General features: G+C 38.1%; 1 protein-coding gene across 2 annotated transcripts; it reads right to left on the bottom strand.

The window, feature by feature from the left end:
• Positions 1-296: 296 nt before the first annotated feature.
• On the bottom strand, positions 297-11402 carry LOC121417182 (proton-coupled folate transporter-like). Of its 2 annotated transcripts, XM_041610783.1 has the most exons (8): positions 11011-11402; positions 6791-7213; positions 5587-6095; positions 4948-5128; positions 3716-3847; positions 3271-3354; positions 2045-2201; positions 297-1077 (listed from the first exon to the last, which is right to left on the bottom strand). In XM_041610783.1, exons 2-8 carry the CDS (start codon positions 7197-7199, stop codon positions 1008-1010), a joined length of 1542 nt encoding a protein of 513 aa, XP_041466717.1. In that variant the 5' UTR covers positions 7200-7213; positions 11011-11402; the 3' UTR covers positions 297-1007. The 2 variants fall into 2 exon arrangements, with proteins under 2 accessions (XP_041466717.1, XP_041466716.1); XM_041610782.1 differs by lacking the exon at positions 11011-11402 and having other exon boundaries at positions 6791-7840.
• Between the last annotated feature and the right edge of the window lie 871 nt (positions 11403-12273).

Here is a 12273-nt window from a genome sequence, read left to right as displayed (position 1 = left end):
AAATGATACATTTGGCTTCCCATACTTAAACCACATCTTTAAACCTGAGTTTAAGTTAAACCCGACTTAAGAATACGGCCATTGATTAAACTACTGTTTTGAGTAACCAATTTCCGACAAAGATTATTGATTGTTCTTTGTCATGACAATAGATCTTCTATGTTCTTGAATCATCCGCAGGTCGCTGTCAAAAGACTCTCTACTGCTCTAAATTACACTCTAAACAAGTGAGTAAAAATTTGCCCAATATTTGGTAGAAAGGGAACAAGCATGTTTTTGTATTTTTACCCATATTGGGCAAAAAGCAAGTTTAAAGGGTGAATTTCAACGCAACATTGCGTAAAACTTAAGATGTATTTGGTATCATTTTACCCAGCATGCATACATGTTCCCATTTTACCCAATATTTGGTAAACTGTTTTTAGAGTTGTACACAAAATGATATAAAGACCTATAAATATATCTTGTAAAAACCTGAATAATAGTATTTGCATATATATATCTTTGGTAACAAGAAGATGAGGAAGGTAATCTATTGTTTATTCAAACTTGTTTCATATAGGGTGCATATATCGGTTGCTCCATTCGCTAGAAATGAATATGAATTTGTAAACAATAAGAGAAAAAAGAAAATCAGCCTTATGATATAGTCTAGACATAACAAAAAATCAATATTACATGTATGTATGCAAATATCAAAATAACAAAACGTATGCGATTTCCGAGGTTCAAATCCCTGGAGAGATACAGTATATGACATATTAAGTGTACAAGTGCACCTGTGTCTACGAATGCCAAAATATACATGACCTTAGTAGCTTAAGATGATATTGTGAATTGGAATTGATCTGTTAGTTTCACGTTAGCGGTAATATTTAAAATGATGGTATAGAATGTCTGTAAACAAAGTTGAGGTATACTAGAACATGAAGATATCAATGTAAAATACCGTTTTAAGTGCCTAATTCTGGCCAAAATAAGTAAAACCTCTTTTGTCACATTCTGATTCAGTTTTCCTTTTCATCGCTGTCGTTGACAAGTTGCTTGTAAGAGTTCCTTTGGCTAAACTGCAATAATCTGTGTGGTTAAGGGGAAACAAAATAAATCACAGGTGAAAAAAGCTTAACATTCTACAATATATCCGTAGCACTATTATTTTGCCATATTATTCGTAAATTTATTGGGTTTACGATTGAAATATTATCGGATTGGCATTAAAAGTTTACTTCAGCCCGAGATGTGATTAAATTGGAAGGGTAAACTTTCACGGAATGATGCCGAACTTGTATTTCATACGGCCGTTATGTCCTCTCTGATTTGCATACCACTTTTCCCTATTCTTGATTTCTATTCTTTCAGCATTCAGTAATCATGGTAATAATTGACCCTTCTTAATATTTTTTCCCTGTTTGATCTAATTTTTTGTACTTAAAAAATATCAAGTTGTGAAAACTTTCAATCAAGCATTTTTCGAAACTTCTCCTCAATTTTAAGTGGACGACTGGTTTTAAATAGATATTCCTTTGTGTTTCGGACAGCTTTCGCATTCGGGCTTCTCTTTGTTACTTTCTATTCATTTAAAACTAATACTGTATGAAGTGGGTCCAATCTTTTGCCAAAGGGGGTCGGAAGATATATTGATCCACATTTTCCCCTGACTGGAAGCTGTGCAAAAAGCCGAGGTTGGGTGGATGGTCAGTCATAAATACTTAATTATGAGCATATTTTATCGATATATTTTTTCACCAACAAGATATCATGTAGGGCAAGCGGATTTTCCCTTTTAAATAGAGACACATTTTTGTTTGTGTTTAAAATTCTGCACCTGCTTTCTATTCAGTATTTAAATCACTTTTCTTCCTCTTTTTTATTTTCCTTTTTTTTCTCCTCTTATCTTTACTCTTCTCTTTTTTCTCCTTGTCCCGGCTATCAACCTTGTTGGCGCCACGAATAGGGTGGATGTGTGTGTGTGTGTGTGGGGGGGGGGGGTGGATCCGCTCAAGCAATCATTTCGATAAACTTGATCTTACTTAATCAAACTTACCCTGCTACAATGATTGGGATGATATGCAGACCGCATAGGAAGAAGAAGACGAAAGGCGGATAGAAGTATAATGTACTGGAGTAGATGGAATTTGAAATAAGAGGTGATAGAAATCCAGCCAATCCATCCATACAGCCAATAAAAGCCAACATTAGTCCTTCATTTCGGAGAGAGAGAGAGAGAGAGGAATATTAGAGACTTTTCGCAAGTATGCAACGCGGACAGGCTCAAGAACACAGCAAATGCTTTTAAAATACCCTTCAAATGACATTAAACAGCTGGGAGGTCTTTGTCGAAAACTGGTGAACCAGGGCACCATTTCACAAAGCTGTTCGTAAATTAATAGCGACTTTAAGAACGACTGGTGATCCTTTCTTGTGGTAAATGGTATAATAATTTGGCGATGGTTTAGCGCGTAAGAAAGGATCACCCGTCGTTCTTAAAGTCGCTCCTAACTTACGAAAAGCTTCATGAAACACCCACCCGGAATAACAACTTCGTCAAAGGTTTCGGAGCTGACGAAAATGGTCTCTTGCAGTTTAAACAATGTGAATAATATTTTCACATAGTCCGCTATGTAAATACTCTGTGTGACACTGTGTTCGTTCTAGCAGGGTTATGTTACTTTCTATACCTGCTATTTTATTTATCAAAATCAAACTTAAATGATGTCATTGTAAAGTTCCCCTTACTCCAAAACCGAATTCTCCCGAATAAATTCGGACAGATTCTAGCCGAATTAGGCCTAATTCGGATGGTTTCGGTGGATTCGAATGTTCCCGAATCCTTCTTTAATTTTCTCGCATTCGCGGAGAACAGAACACTCCTGAAACCACCCGACTACGTGGATTCGGAGCTGATTCGGCTCCGGTGTATCCCGGTCTTAACCATTCAGTCACATCAACAAAGCCAAGTTCCGATTGATTGCAACTTTTTTTCTAATGTCATATCACTAGTCGATCTTGAGTCGGTTTAACTAGCGGACTAGAAATCAAGTGCAAATTTGCAATGACGGTGATTTTTTTTTAACCTGGTTTATAAGAAAACATGAATGCTTGTAACAACCAGAGGACCGACGTCTTTAGGTCATCGCCGGACCTGGTAATGAGGATTAATGCCTTACCAAAGGGCACTAGAGCACCAAGTGGGAATCAATTGCTAAAATTATGACTTATTTTTGTTTAACCCAGACTTGACTTGCAATTGATTGCAAGTTTCTTGTGTACCTTTCTCATGTGCGGCAGACATCTTGGATAGCTGCGATCGTATCACTGGGAACGAAAGAGCCTTCACAAGACTGAGAGCAGAACCTGCAAATGCATAAAAATTAATATCCGATATTAGATGATAATCTAAAAAAACATATGATTATCTTAAAAACATATGATGTAAATGCACTGTTATTACTATCAGTCGTGAAATAGAGGAAAGAAAATTCTTACATGAATATAACTTTATTTCGTATTGTACTTTTTACAAATACACAAAAAGAGTCAAACGCCATTTTTTCGAGTACAAGAAAAATATCGCAGCGTTGAAAATCCAGTCATCATCATTTCCATATTTATGAAGTAATAAACGTTATATTATTTATGGGCGGGATACTGTATGATTATTTTGTTATCACTTATGTTAACTTCATTTTCACGAGACCTACGCTCTAATACTCACTTAGATAGAGCATCCATTTCGTGGTCGCCAAGCCTGTAATTAAACTGGTCAACATGGAATTCACCAAACATATCTGAAGTATCCAGTTATCGTTAAGGAATCGAGGTAGCACCGCACCACCGACAATCATTCCTGAAACGATATTGAAATGAAATATTACATTTGTCAACATGTATCGCACCATCCACAACCATTCCTGAAATAATAGTATTATAATAATATGATAACAACGCAGTTCTGGTATAGCGCACATTACGTTATGTCATAACGTCCATATAATCATATACGCTTCCAAATTACTTGGATATTATTACCCTGGCTTTAACCCCACGGACTTTTACAGCGCGGTGGCGTTTCAAGGAATTTATTCCTGCCAGGTAACCAATTATCTTACCTGGGTTGAGTGCAGCACTGCATGGATGAATATCTTGCTACTAAACGAAATTATGCCATGGCTAGGGGTCGAACCTTCGACCCTCTGCTTCTAAATCAGAAGACTAATCCACTGGGCCACAACGCTACAGAGGGTGCAACGCATTATCACACAATCGATGCTGAACGAATACAAGGTACTAGTATATACGATATCTACAATATTCATTTGAACACTAGATACAGTACACATTTGCATATAGTATGAACACTTTCAGGACATTTATAAACAAACTATTTGATCCTGTTTTATAAACAAATTAGCAACATTATAATCAACTTTCATGATTCCCTTAATAAGAGTCATTATCTTAAAAAGAGCTGAGAGAAGTTGATGACAGCTCGTGCATGACTTACATAATTATGGACCCAGAGTTGACGTTGATGACAGGTCATGCATGACTTACCTATGGACCCAAGGTTGACGTTGATAACAACTCAAGCATAACTTACTACAGCTGACGTTGATGACAGCTCGTGCATGACTTTCCTATGGACCCAGAGTTGACTATGATGACGGCTTATATGCGTGACTTACTTATGGACCCAAAGATGGAAGGTGTGACACTATTGTGCAGGATCTCCACTGACAGCCAGTTGAAATTATAGTTTCAGTAAGCTAACCGACATCGGCCACAGCTCTTCCATAACCTCCCTACGGACCCAAAGACCAGACACGCAATGCTGACGAAGGGCACATCCAAAGTTGGTACTTACCTATCTCGCAAGAACTCTCAGTACTGCGGTCATTAGAGTCTCGATATGCTGACAGACTTCGATGAAGTTCCTGCATGACTTACCTATGGATCCAGAGACAACGGATGTGACACTGACGAAGGACACTTCCAAAGGCCCTAGACAGAAGGGCTCCCCCAAGCTGTAAACGACGAAAACCTGAGATGCTGATTGGACTGCAAAAACGGCGAACATCATGATGACAGTATAGCCAATCACTTTCATTCGCCGTTTATCTGTATTTTCCTGCATGAAAAGAAAAGAACTGATATTACAGAAGGGTATGCAGGAATAATCGCCTTTTCAGTCTGGGGATTCTACAATCTACTATTTCCATCACTGTGGTAAGTGAGGCCTACGAAGTTCAGCGGTACAACCAAATGTACAAAGACTGTATATTTTGGTCAGACGCAAGTCTAAGTGGAGTAACTTCGTTACTCCGAACTGAAAAGGAGGCCTGAAAACCGCCAGACACGCGTTGAGCATCTGAAATATTTCCTTCCCCTTTTACCTGATTGGAAGGCAAGGGGAGAGGGGGGGGGGGGAGGTTATGTGCTGTATTTTATTAATGTACTGAGTATACTATGTTATTAACTTTCAAACAGGCTGTAGATTTTAAGAACACTTGTCTTATAGGTTCGTCTAAGTTCTTAAAGAAAGAACTAAAGTATACTTGATTGCCATCGTGTTTCGCATAATCTCACCTTCAATAGGTGATAGATTCCGACTAGGACCTTTGTCACTTGTGAGCCTGCCTTATCAGCCTTCTTCCTATCAACAGTCTCGATGATCAACCATGGGGAAAGAACATACACCAGTGATGCAAGGGTACACCCGAAAGCTATCCACAGAGGCGGAAGATACTTATTTAGCGTCGGGTCCTGACTCTCCTGCAGAGTAAACCCAAGCGCTATTTGTCCAATCCCGAAACCGACAAACAGCATGGCCTCTACGATGACAATCCGCATCGTTCTCGTTTTCGCTGAGGACAAGTCAGACACGTAGGCTGCACACGTTGAGAGGAGCAACGCAAGCCCTCCGCCGAGACCGCCGATGAGGTCCCCAGCGATGAAGGCCGGGATGGGGAGGTGGAAGTAGATGACGAGGATATTGCCGGCGGTGTTTATGAGGTAACCTGTAAGGCACAGTCCCAGGGCCGGTTTACGGCCGAGCCGGTCGCTGATAGATCCGAGAATTATAGCCATGAACAGACCTGAGATGGAACAATCAGTAAAGACCACGGTGAGAAAAATCCTAAAAACAATATCAATACACTCATGGAGATCATTAAACATTTGTCGTAAGTCATGATGTTAGATCTTACAACTTCCACTGAAAACCATGGTTCATTTGGTAACCAACTGCCAGTAAAATACTTTGTCGGATAAAACATCAAACAGTTCCTTTCATGAAGCGCTCTCCCTAATGGACTACATATCGCTCGATCTATTTAAGTTAGTCAAACTCAATATGGATCTCATAACACAACGCTTCTGACATGCACTGCTGTCACATAATGACCAATGTAAATATGGATACATAAATTAACCTTCCAATGGCTAAGCTTTCTTTTGGCCGATGGTCCATAAGTTTGTTTTGTCTCTGACAAGCCCATCTACTTACTATTTTGTCTTTTTTCAACGTGACGTGCAGCTATTTCACCCAATTATCAGAATTGTTTTTCACGTTCTCTGGCTCGTTTCTACTTTAGATTGGACGAATCAGACCAACTTATTAGACCAAGAGATAATTAGCCCAAGTGATCATTAGCCCTTTTGTGAGTATTGAGACCGATTCACACAAATAATAATACTTGACCCACGCGGGTTAGCCCGAAAGCATACTGACCAACAGATAGATTACACCAAAGAATTTGAGACCAAGCTTCAATAATCCATCGTCACTTACCTGGAATTGCGTTTATTGCACCAAGGATAAGAAGCCACCGGGCAGTTGTTGCTTGGATGTCATCTTCAACACTCGAAGAATTGCCACCACATGTTTTATTCTGCGTCGATGAATTGTAGTGGTAGTCATCCCTTGCTATCCGCTCCCTGAGGTATTCCGACCGCAACGTGCTGAGGATACTTATGCTCAAAGTCACTAGAAGAAGGGGCAGTTCGACCGTGAGGTACCTAGAGCGCGCCCTCTCGAGATTGACCTGAAAGGCTTTTTCAGGATGCAATGATGGGCTGGGTACGGGGACATAACTCGCATTGATGCTTGGGGTTTTCGAAGGGTTGCCAGAATTAGTACTTATGACATCCCCATTGACACAAGGCCCTCTCACCAACTCGTCATACGCACCGTCTTCCATCGTGAGCGCCTCTTCTGCAATGTAAAGAGTATATAAGTATAGGCTGTTTGAATTTAATAGCATTGATGATTCACATTCGGTTCGGCAGGAAGGTCAAATGGTCTGGGCCTCGTAACACAAAGGTACGCAATGAATCGCTAAATGAAATGGCCTATCAAGATCATCGTTGCATTCGTATTTTTCTCAGTACACTAACTAGGAGCCAATCAGAAGCGTTCTTTCAGCAATTGATCGCTATTCTTTGTGTTACGGGGCCTTGGATTTCGCGAACTAAGTTGAATTTGAGCATTTAAATAGTGGAACACATCTTCCCATTGTGCACGATGTGAACACACTGCGAATTCCGCACTGTGTGATACAACGTTCTTTTCAGCAAGTATTTATACCGCCCTTTCATACGGTAAAAAATATCGTAATTTGAATGATGATTCCAGTGAAATATAATGAAAGCAAACTAGAATCACGAACGCTAATCGCAATCACGAATTCAAATTCTACTCAGGGGGTGAATTCCAGCGAAAATTCACTCAAATTAAGGTACAAATTTACCGTGTGAAATATCCGATAATTCTAAAGAATCATCATTACAATGATGATTCACGCGTGAAAAGGCACATAGTGCAAGCACTGTGGAGAAATTCCTGAGTAGTTTTGTCAATTTTCAATTCAATTCTTTTATTTCATTTTCATTCAAAACATAATACAAAGTAATATAAAGAAATAGAAATCAAGTACAATTTTATAAGGCATTCTTACTTCGCATTCTTACTTCGTCAATCGAGGAAACTAGGCCTAGAATCTCACATCTATTGAATTGGTAATAAAAACACACGGAACCTTTAATACTGAAATGTGTTGGAGCAGACGTGTTCCTGAAAATATATCCGATGCATGACGGTGTGTGAGGATGTGTGCGTGTGTGCGCGCGCGGAGGGGGTGGGGCAGCTCACATATCTCATGCCAGTGAGTATTTCTGAAGTAGTAAATAGTAAATCTTTAAAGGATCGTAAATTCTTTAATAGGTTTTCGTCAATCCAACGTTCTGAATAGTGAAAGAAAAAACAACAAATAATATTGATGGCTTTGATTTTTTGTCATGTTTCAAGTTTATTTTTAATGTTTGCATTACTTTTTTGGCTATAAAATATTCAAAACGGGCAACCAAAAATAAAACATAATGGTTTTCACCTAAAGAAAAAAGTAAGGAGCCTTGATGTAAGTCTGCGTTAACATTTCCAGATTACCAACGACCGTAAAGCTTGGCCTTATATAAACAAAAAAATCTTCAATGAACATACATACACATGAAATACTGCCCCAGTGCCCCCCCCCCACGGGTGATATTTTTAATAAAAAAATGTCAATAGCCCTCGTGAAATTTTTGGCCTGCAACAGTTCCAATCTCGGTGACAACCCCCAAATCTCGGCTAAATCTATTTATCAACATTCAAAATTAGACTTTGGTATGTCAAGTTCTTGTTATGACGAGAACAAATTATATTCTGTCACGTGGAACGAAGATTTTGAACTCATTATAGTGATCACATACATCATTTATAATAAAACATTTATACTGCAAATACTTAATATTTATGTGCAATTAAACGTTTTGACAGACTTATTGCCAGTATATCACGTTTCATTTTGTATCATGAATGACCTTATTGATAAGAGTTTAACCTTTTGCTGACATCTCTGACTACTTTTCTGATACCCACACAGGGGCCGCGGAAACGGAGGAGGGAGTGGAGGGAGGGGGGGGGGGGCTTGGTGGGCGTTCACCCTTTTTTCCAAAACCATGTACAAAAACGTAAAACTGACATCTAAATGTGCTTTTTTACATGGTTAGCCCCCCCACTTTCAAAGCCGTTCCGCGCCCCTGCCCCATTCACTTTTGTATATTCATTCAATTGATAAAAACGGGAAAAGGTAATTGAAATGAATATACGGTACGTGTATGTAAGGATTTTGGAAAGAAAATTTAAATTAAATTTGCACTTGAATATGGGATCATGCGAATGTGGATTCAAAACCGCCACGTGTACTGCGGCAAGAATTTTGATACACATTGTCACTTATACTAAATAGTATATGATCACAAGACATTTTCTTTATTGTTAAATGTTGAGAAATAATTGAATACAATGATTTTCTACATGTATACAACGTCACAAACATATCGAACTTTTAACACCAGTTTGTTCTATATATAATGTTGTTTGCCCACTTTGACAAGGACGTCACACAATAGACAATTAATTTAAGCACGAGTTAGTTCTATAAAATGTTTGTAAAGCTTATATGCGCAATTAACACAAAATCATGTGATACATGGTGTGCGCACCTAGTCCAAACTTTGGTTTATAATACATCATATACACCGGTTATTACTAGGTTAAAAGCCAAGGTCAGTATGTTGGAGGCGGTTCTGACCTGACTCATATTGTTTAAGTGCTATAGGCACAGGCCTATATGTATATAGGCTTGCGCCCGTAAGAGGTGCACGGGGGTATTTTGGTGGCGGTGGTACGTGTTGGTGGTTGGGGTATTAAGGTCCTCTCTCAAAAAACAAAATAGGGCGATTTTTTTCTATTCTCTTAACCATTTTTGGTTTAACTACTTTTTATTAGATTCTGTTATACTATTGGTCTGTTTATCAATGTCTTTTTATGATGAAGGACATAAATGCGTTTGATTAGCTCATCAAGTATTGTGTTTTACCGTTCACTCTTTTATTCTTGTAATTATGAGATTTATCGAGGAGGATATCTCGGTCGGGATTAGCTATTTAGTCGATCATTTTCTTTTTCCTTCTATTCGTGTGAACATCTCGCGTTCCTATTGCTTTTTATTCTTGGTTGATGATGCCGAATGAAATGTTTTGATTCACCAGCTTTCAATACAGACTTCTTCATATGCTTCATATGCATTTGACATTAGGCCTACATGTTTTAAGGTTTTTTTTATCCGTCATGCATCATGAAAGCGAAAATCCCTAACACAACAGTCAGAGGACACGGATACAGACGTGTATAAATCGGAGATTTTACTCTGTGGTCCATTGGCATCGCAGCTTCATTAAACTCAAATACAATATGAACGCAGAATACACAAGAACATCATAATATATCAAACTGACATCTGTCATTCTGTGTAATGGGGAAATCATCACATACTTAGTAATATAACATTCTGAAATGATGAATCAGAAGTTCATAACTGATTATAAGTCAAGCGCCGAAAAAAGTGATACTGTGGATAGCTTTATTAACGTAAAAGACATCTATAAAGGTAAATATTTTAATTTGAATTATGAGTAGGCCCTATATTCAATTTGCGTCATAAATCAGTGACAGTACATGCAGTCGCTTCTGAAATTAAGTTTAATCACCCAATAAACAGATATAACGCTGTTTAAAAATCTTATACACTTGTTTAACCAATCAAACAAGTGTTTCAAATCGCAAACAACAAAGTTTATTATTTAATTCTCAATAGATTAAGCATGGATCTTTAAACTGTGAAGAACTACTGTACGTTTCATATAGTAAACAGCGCTGTATAAAGCTTTACACGGCGTTTTTCTTGGCCTGTCATGCGATAGTTGCATATTGTTCACGATATATACCCTCCGCGGGTCCGCAAGCCCTAAAGCGTTTTGTGAGATCAACTGAGCAACTCTGACACATCAGAGAACGCTGACGAAAAAAAATACTATTTCAAGCCCGAAGACTACTCAATGATTGGGCTTTTGATCGCCTGTATGAGCCTTGTACAAGCTTTACACAATCACAGACATTTTAATACTTACATAATTTAAATACTCAGTAACCTCCCTGTGCGAAAATCAATCCATTATGTCTTAATGCATGAAATTTACAATGGAATACATATATAGATTTCAGTGTATGCATTGAGAAACTTATGTCAATACTGAACTTACCGGGCATGAAATAAATAGGCCAACTTTGTTTGAACAATGTTGACTAGTCTGTGATATCAGACTGCATTGTTGAGATGCATTTCATTCTAACTGATATGATGTTATTGAAGGCAGAAATTTATTCAATCAATAAACAAATACGAATTGATACATGGTCTCATTCCGCCAAGAGTAGGCACCATTATACCTGTAATGAGATTTTCAATTTATCATAACAATGTGAAATTTGCTTAAACTGTGACGATTCAGTACATATCTAGTTGAAGACAATGATAAACAAACGGATTTAGTTTCCAAGTGTGAAAGAAGAGCCTTAGGATCCAATCAAAAGGTCTATTCAAGAGTAAATATATATTTTATTTTTATTTCCCAAATATTTCATCCCTTTAATTTAATCTGCTTAATAAAAACAACTTACATAACGCAGACACTATACTTTCCTGCAGTACTTTGTTAAAAACTCGTATTGCTTATACCACACATTAAAAATATCTTCTATACTTAAATATATTCAGATTTGGGCGTGTATTCATGGTCATTTTGTTTCTTGCATGTCTTTCATGAATTTTATTCTAAAAAGCAATTCAACACCATAAATCTCTGAATCTTTTCACTCATTAATCACTGTTTTTGTAAAGATTCAGTTTCACAACAATTTCAAGTTTTCTCAATTGAATAAATTTTGTGTTTCTACTTCTTCTTATCTTTTCCCTTTCCTTCTTCTTCTTCTCCTCTTTCTTCCTTTTTTCTTCTCCTCATCCTCTTTCTTCTTCCTCTTCTTCTGTCTTATTCTTCAGCTCCTCTTCGCCCTCTTTCTTCTTCTTCTTCTTCCATTTCTTCAACCTTTTTTTCCTCAATCACCGTACTGCCTCCTCTAGTGGGGGATCGGAGGGGGGGGGGCACAGTCGGCCCTCGCCCCTCCTTTTGAGAACCATGATAAAAATTTGTAATGTAAATCGTTTTTACTCAAGTGCCCCAGAAAAAGAGGACCCCCCCCTTTTTTGCTTGTCTAATTTTCCAAGGACAAAATGACCTTCAATGTGTCTGTATCTGATGTGGCAAAGACTTTGAATAAAGCAGCCTCCCACAAATCGTAGTCTTAGCCACATAAGACGTATCGCTTGCTTTCAG

This window comes from Lytechinus variegatus, chromosome 6 (genome assembly GCF_018143015.1).
Source record: "Lytechinus variegatus isolate NC3 chromosome 6, Lvar_3.0, whole genome shotgun sequence".
NCBI classification, from domain to species: domain Eukaryota; kingdom Metazoa; phylum Echinodermata; class Echinoidea; order Temnopleuroida; family Toxopneustidae; genus Lytechinus; species Lytechinus variegatus.
Note: the sequence above shows the minus strand (reverse complement) of the source record. Positions and strands in the feature narration are given on the sequence as shown.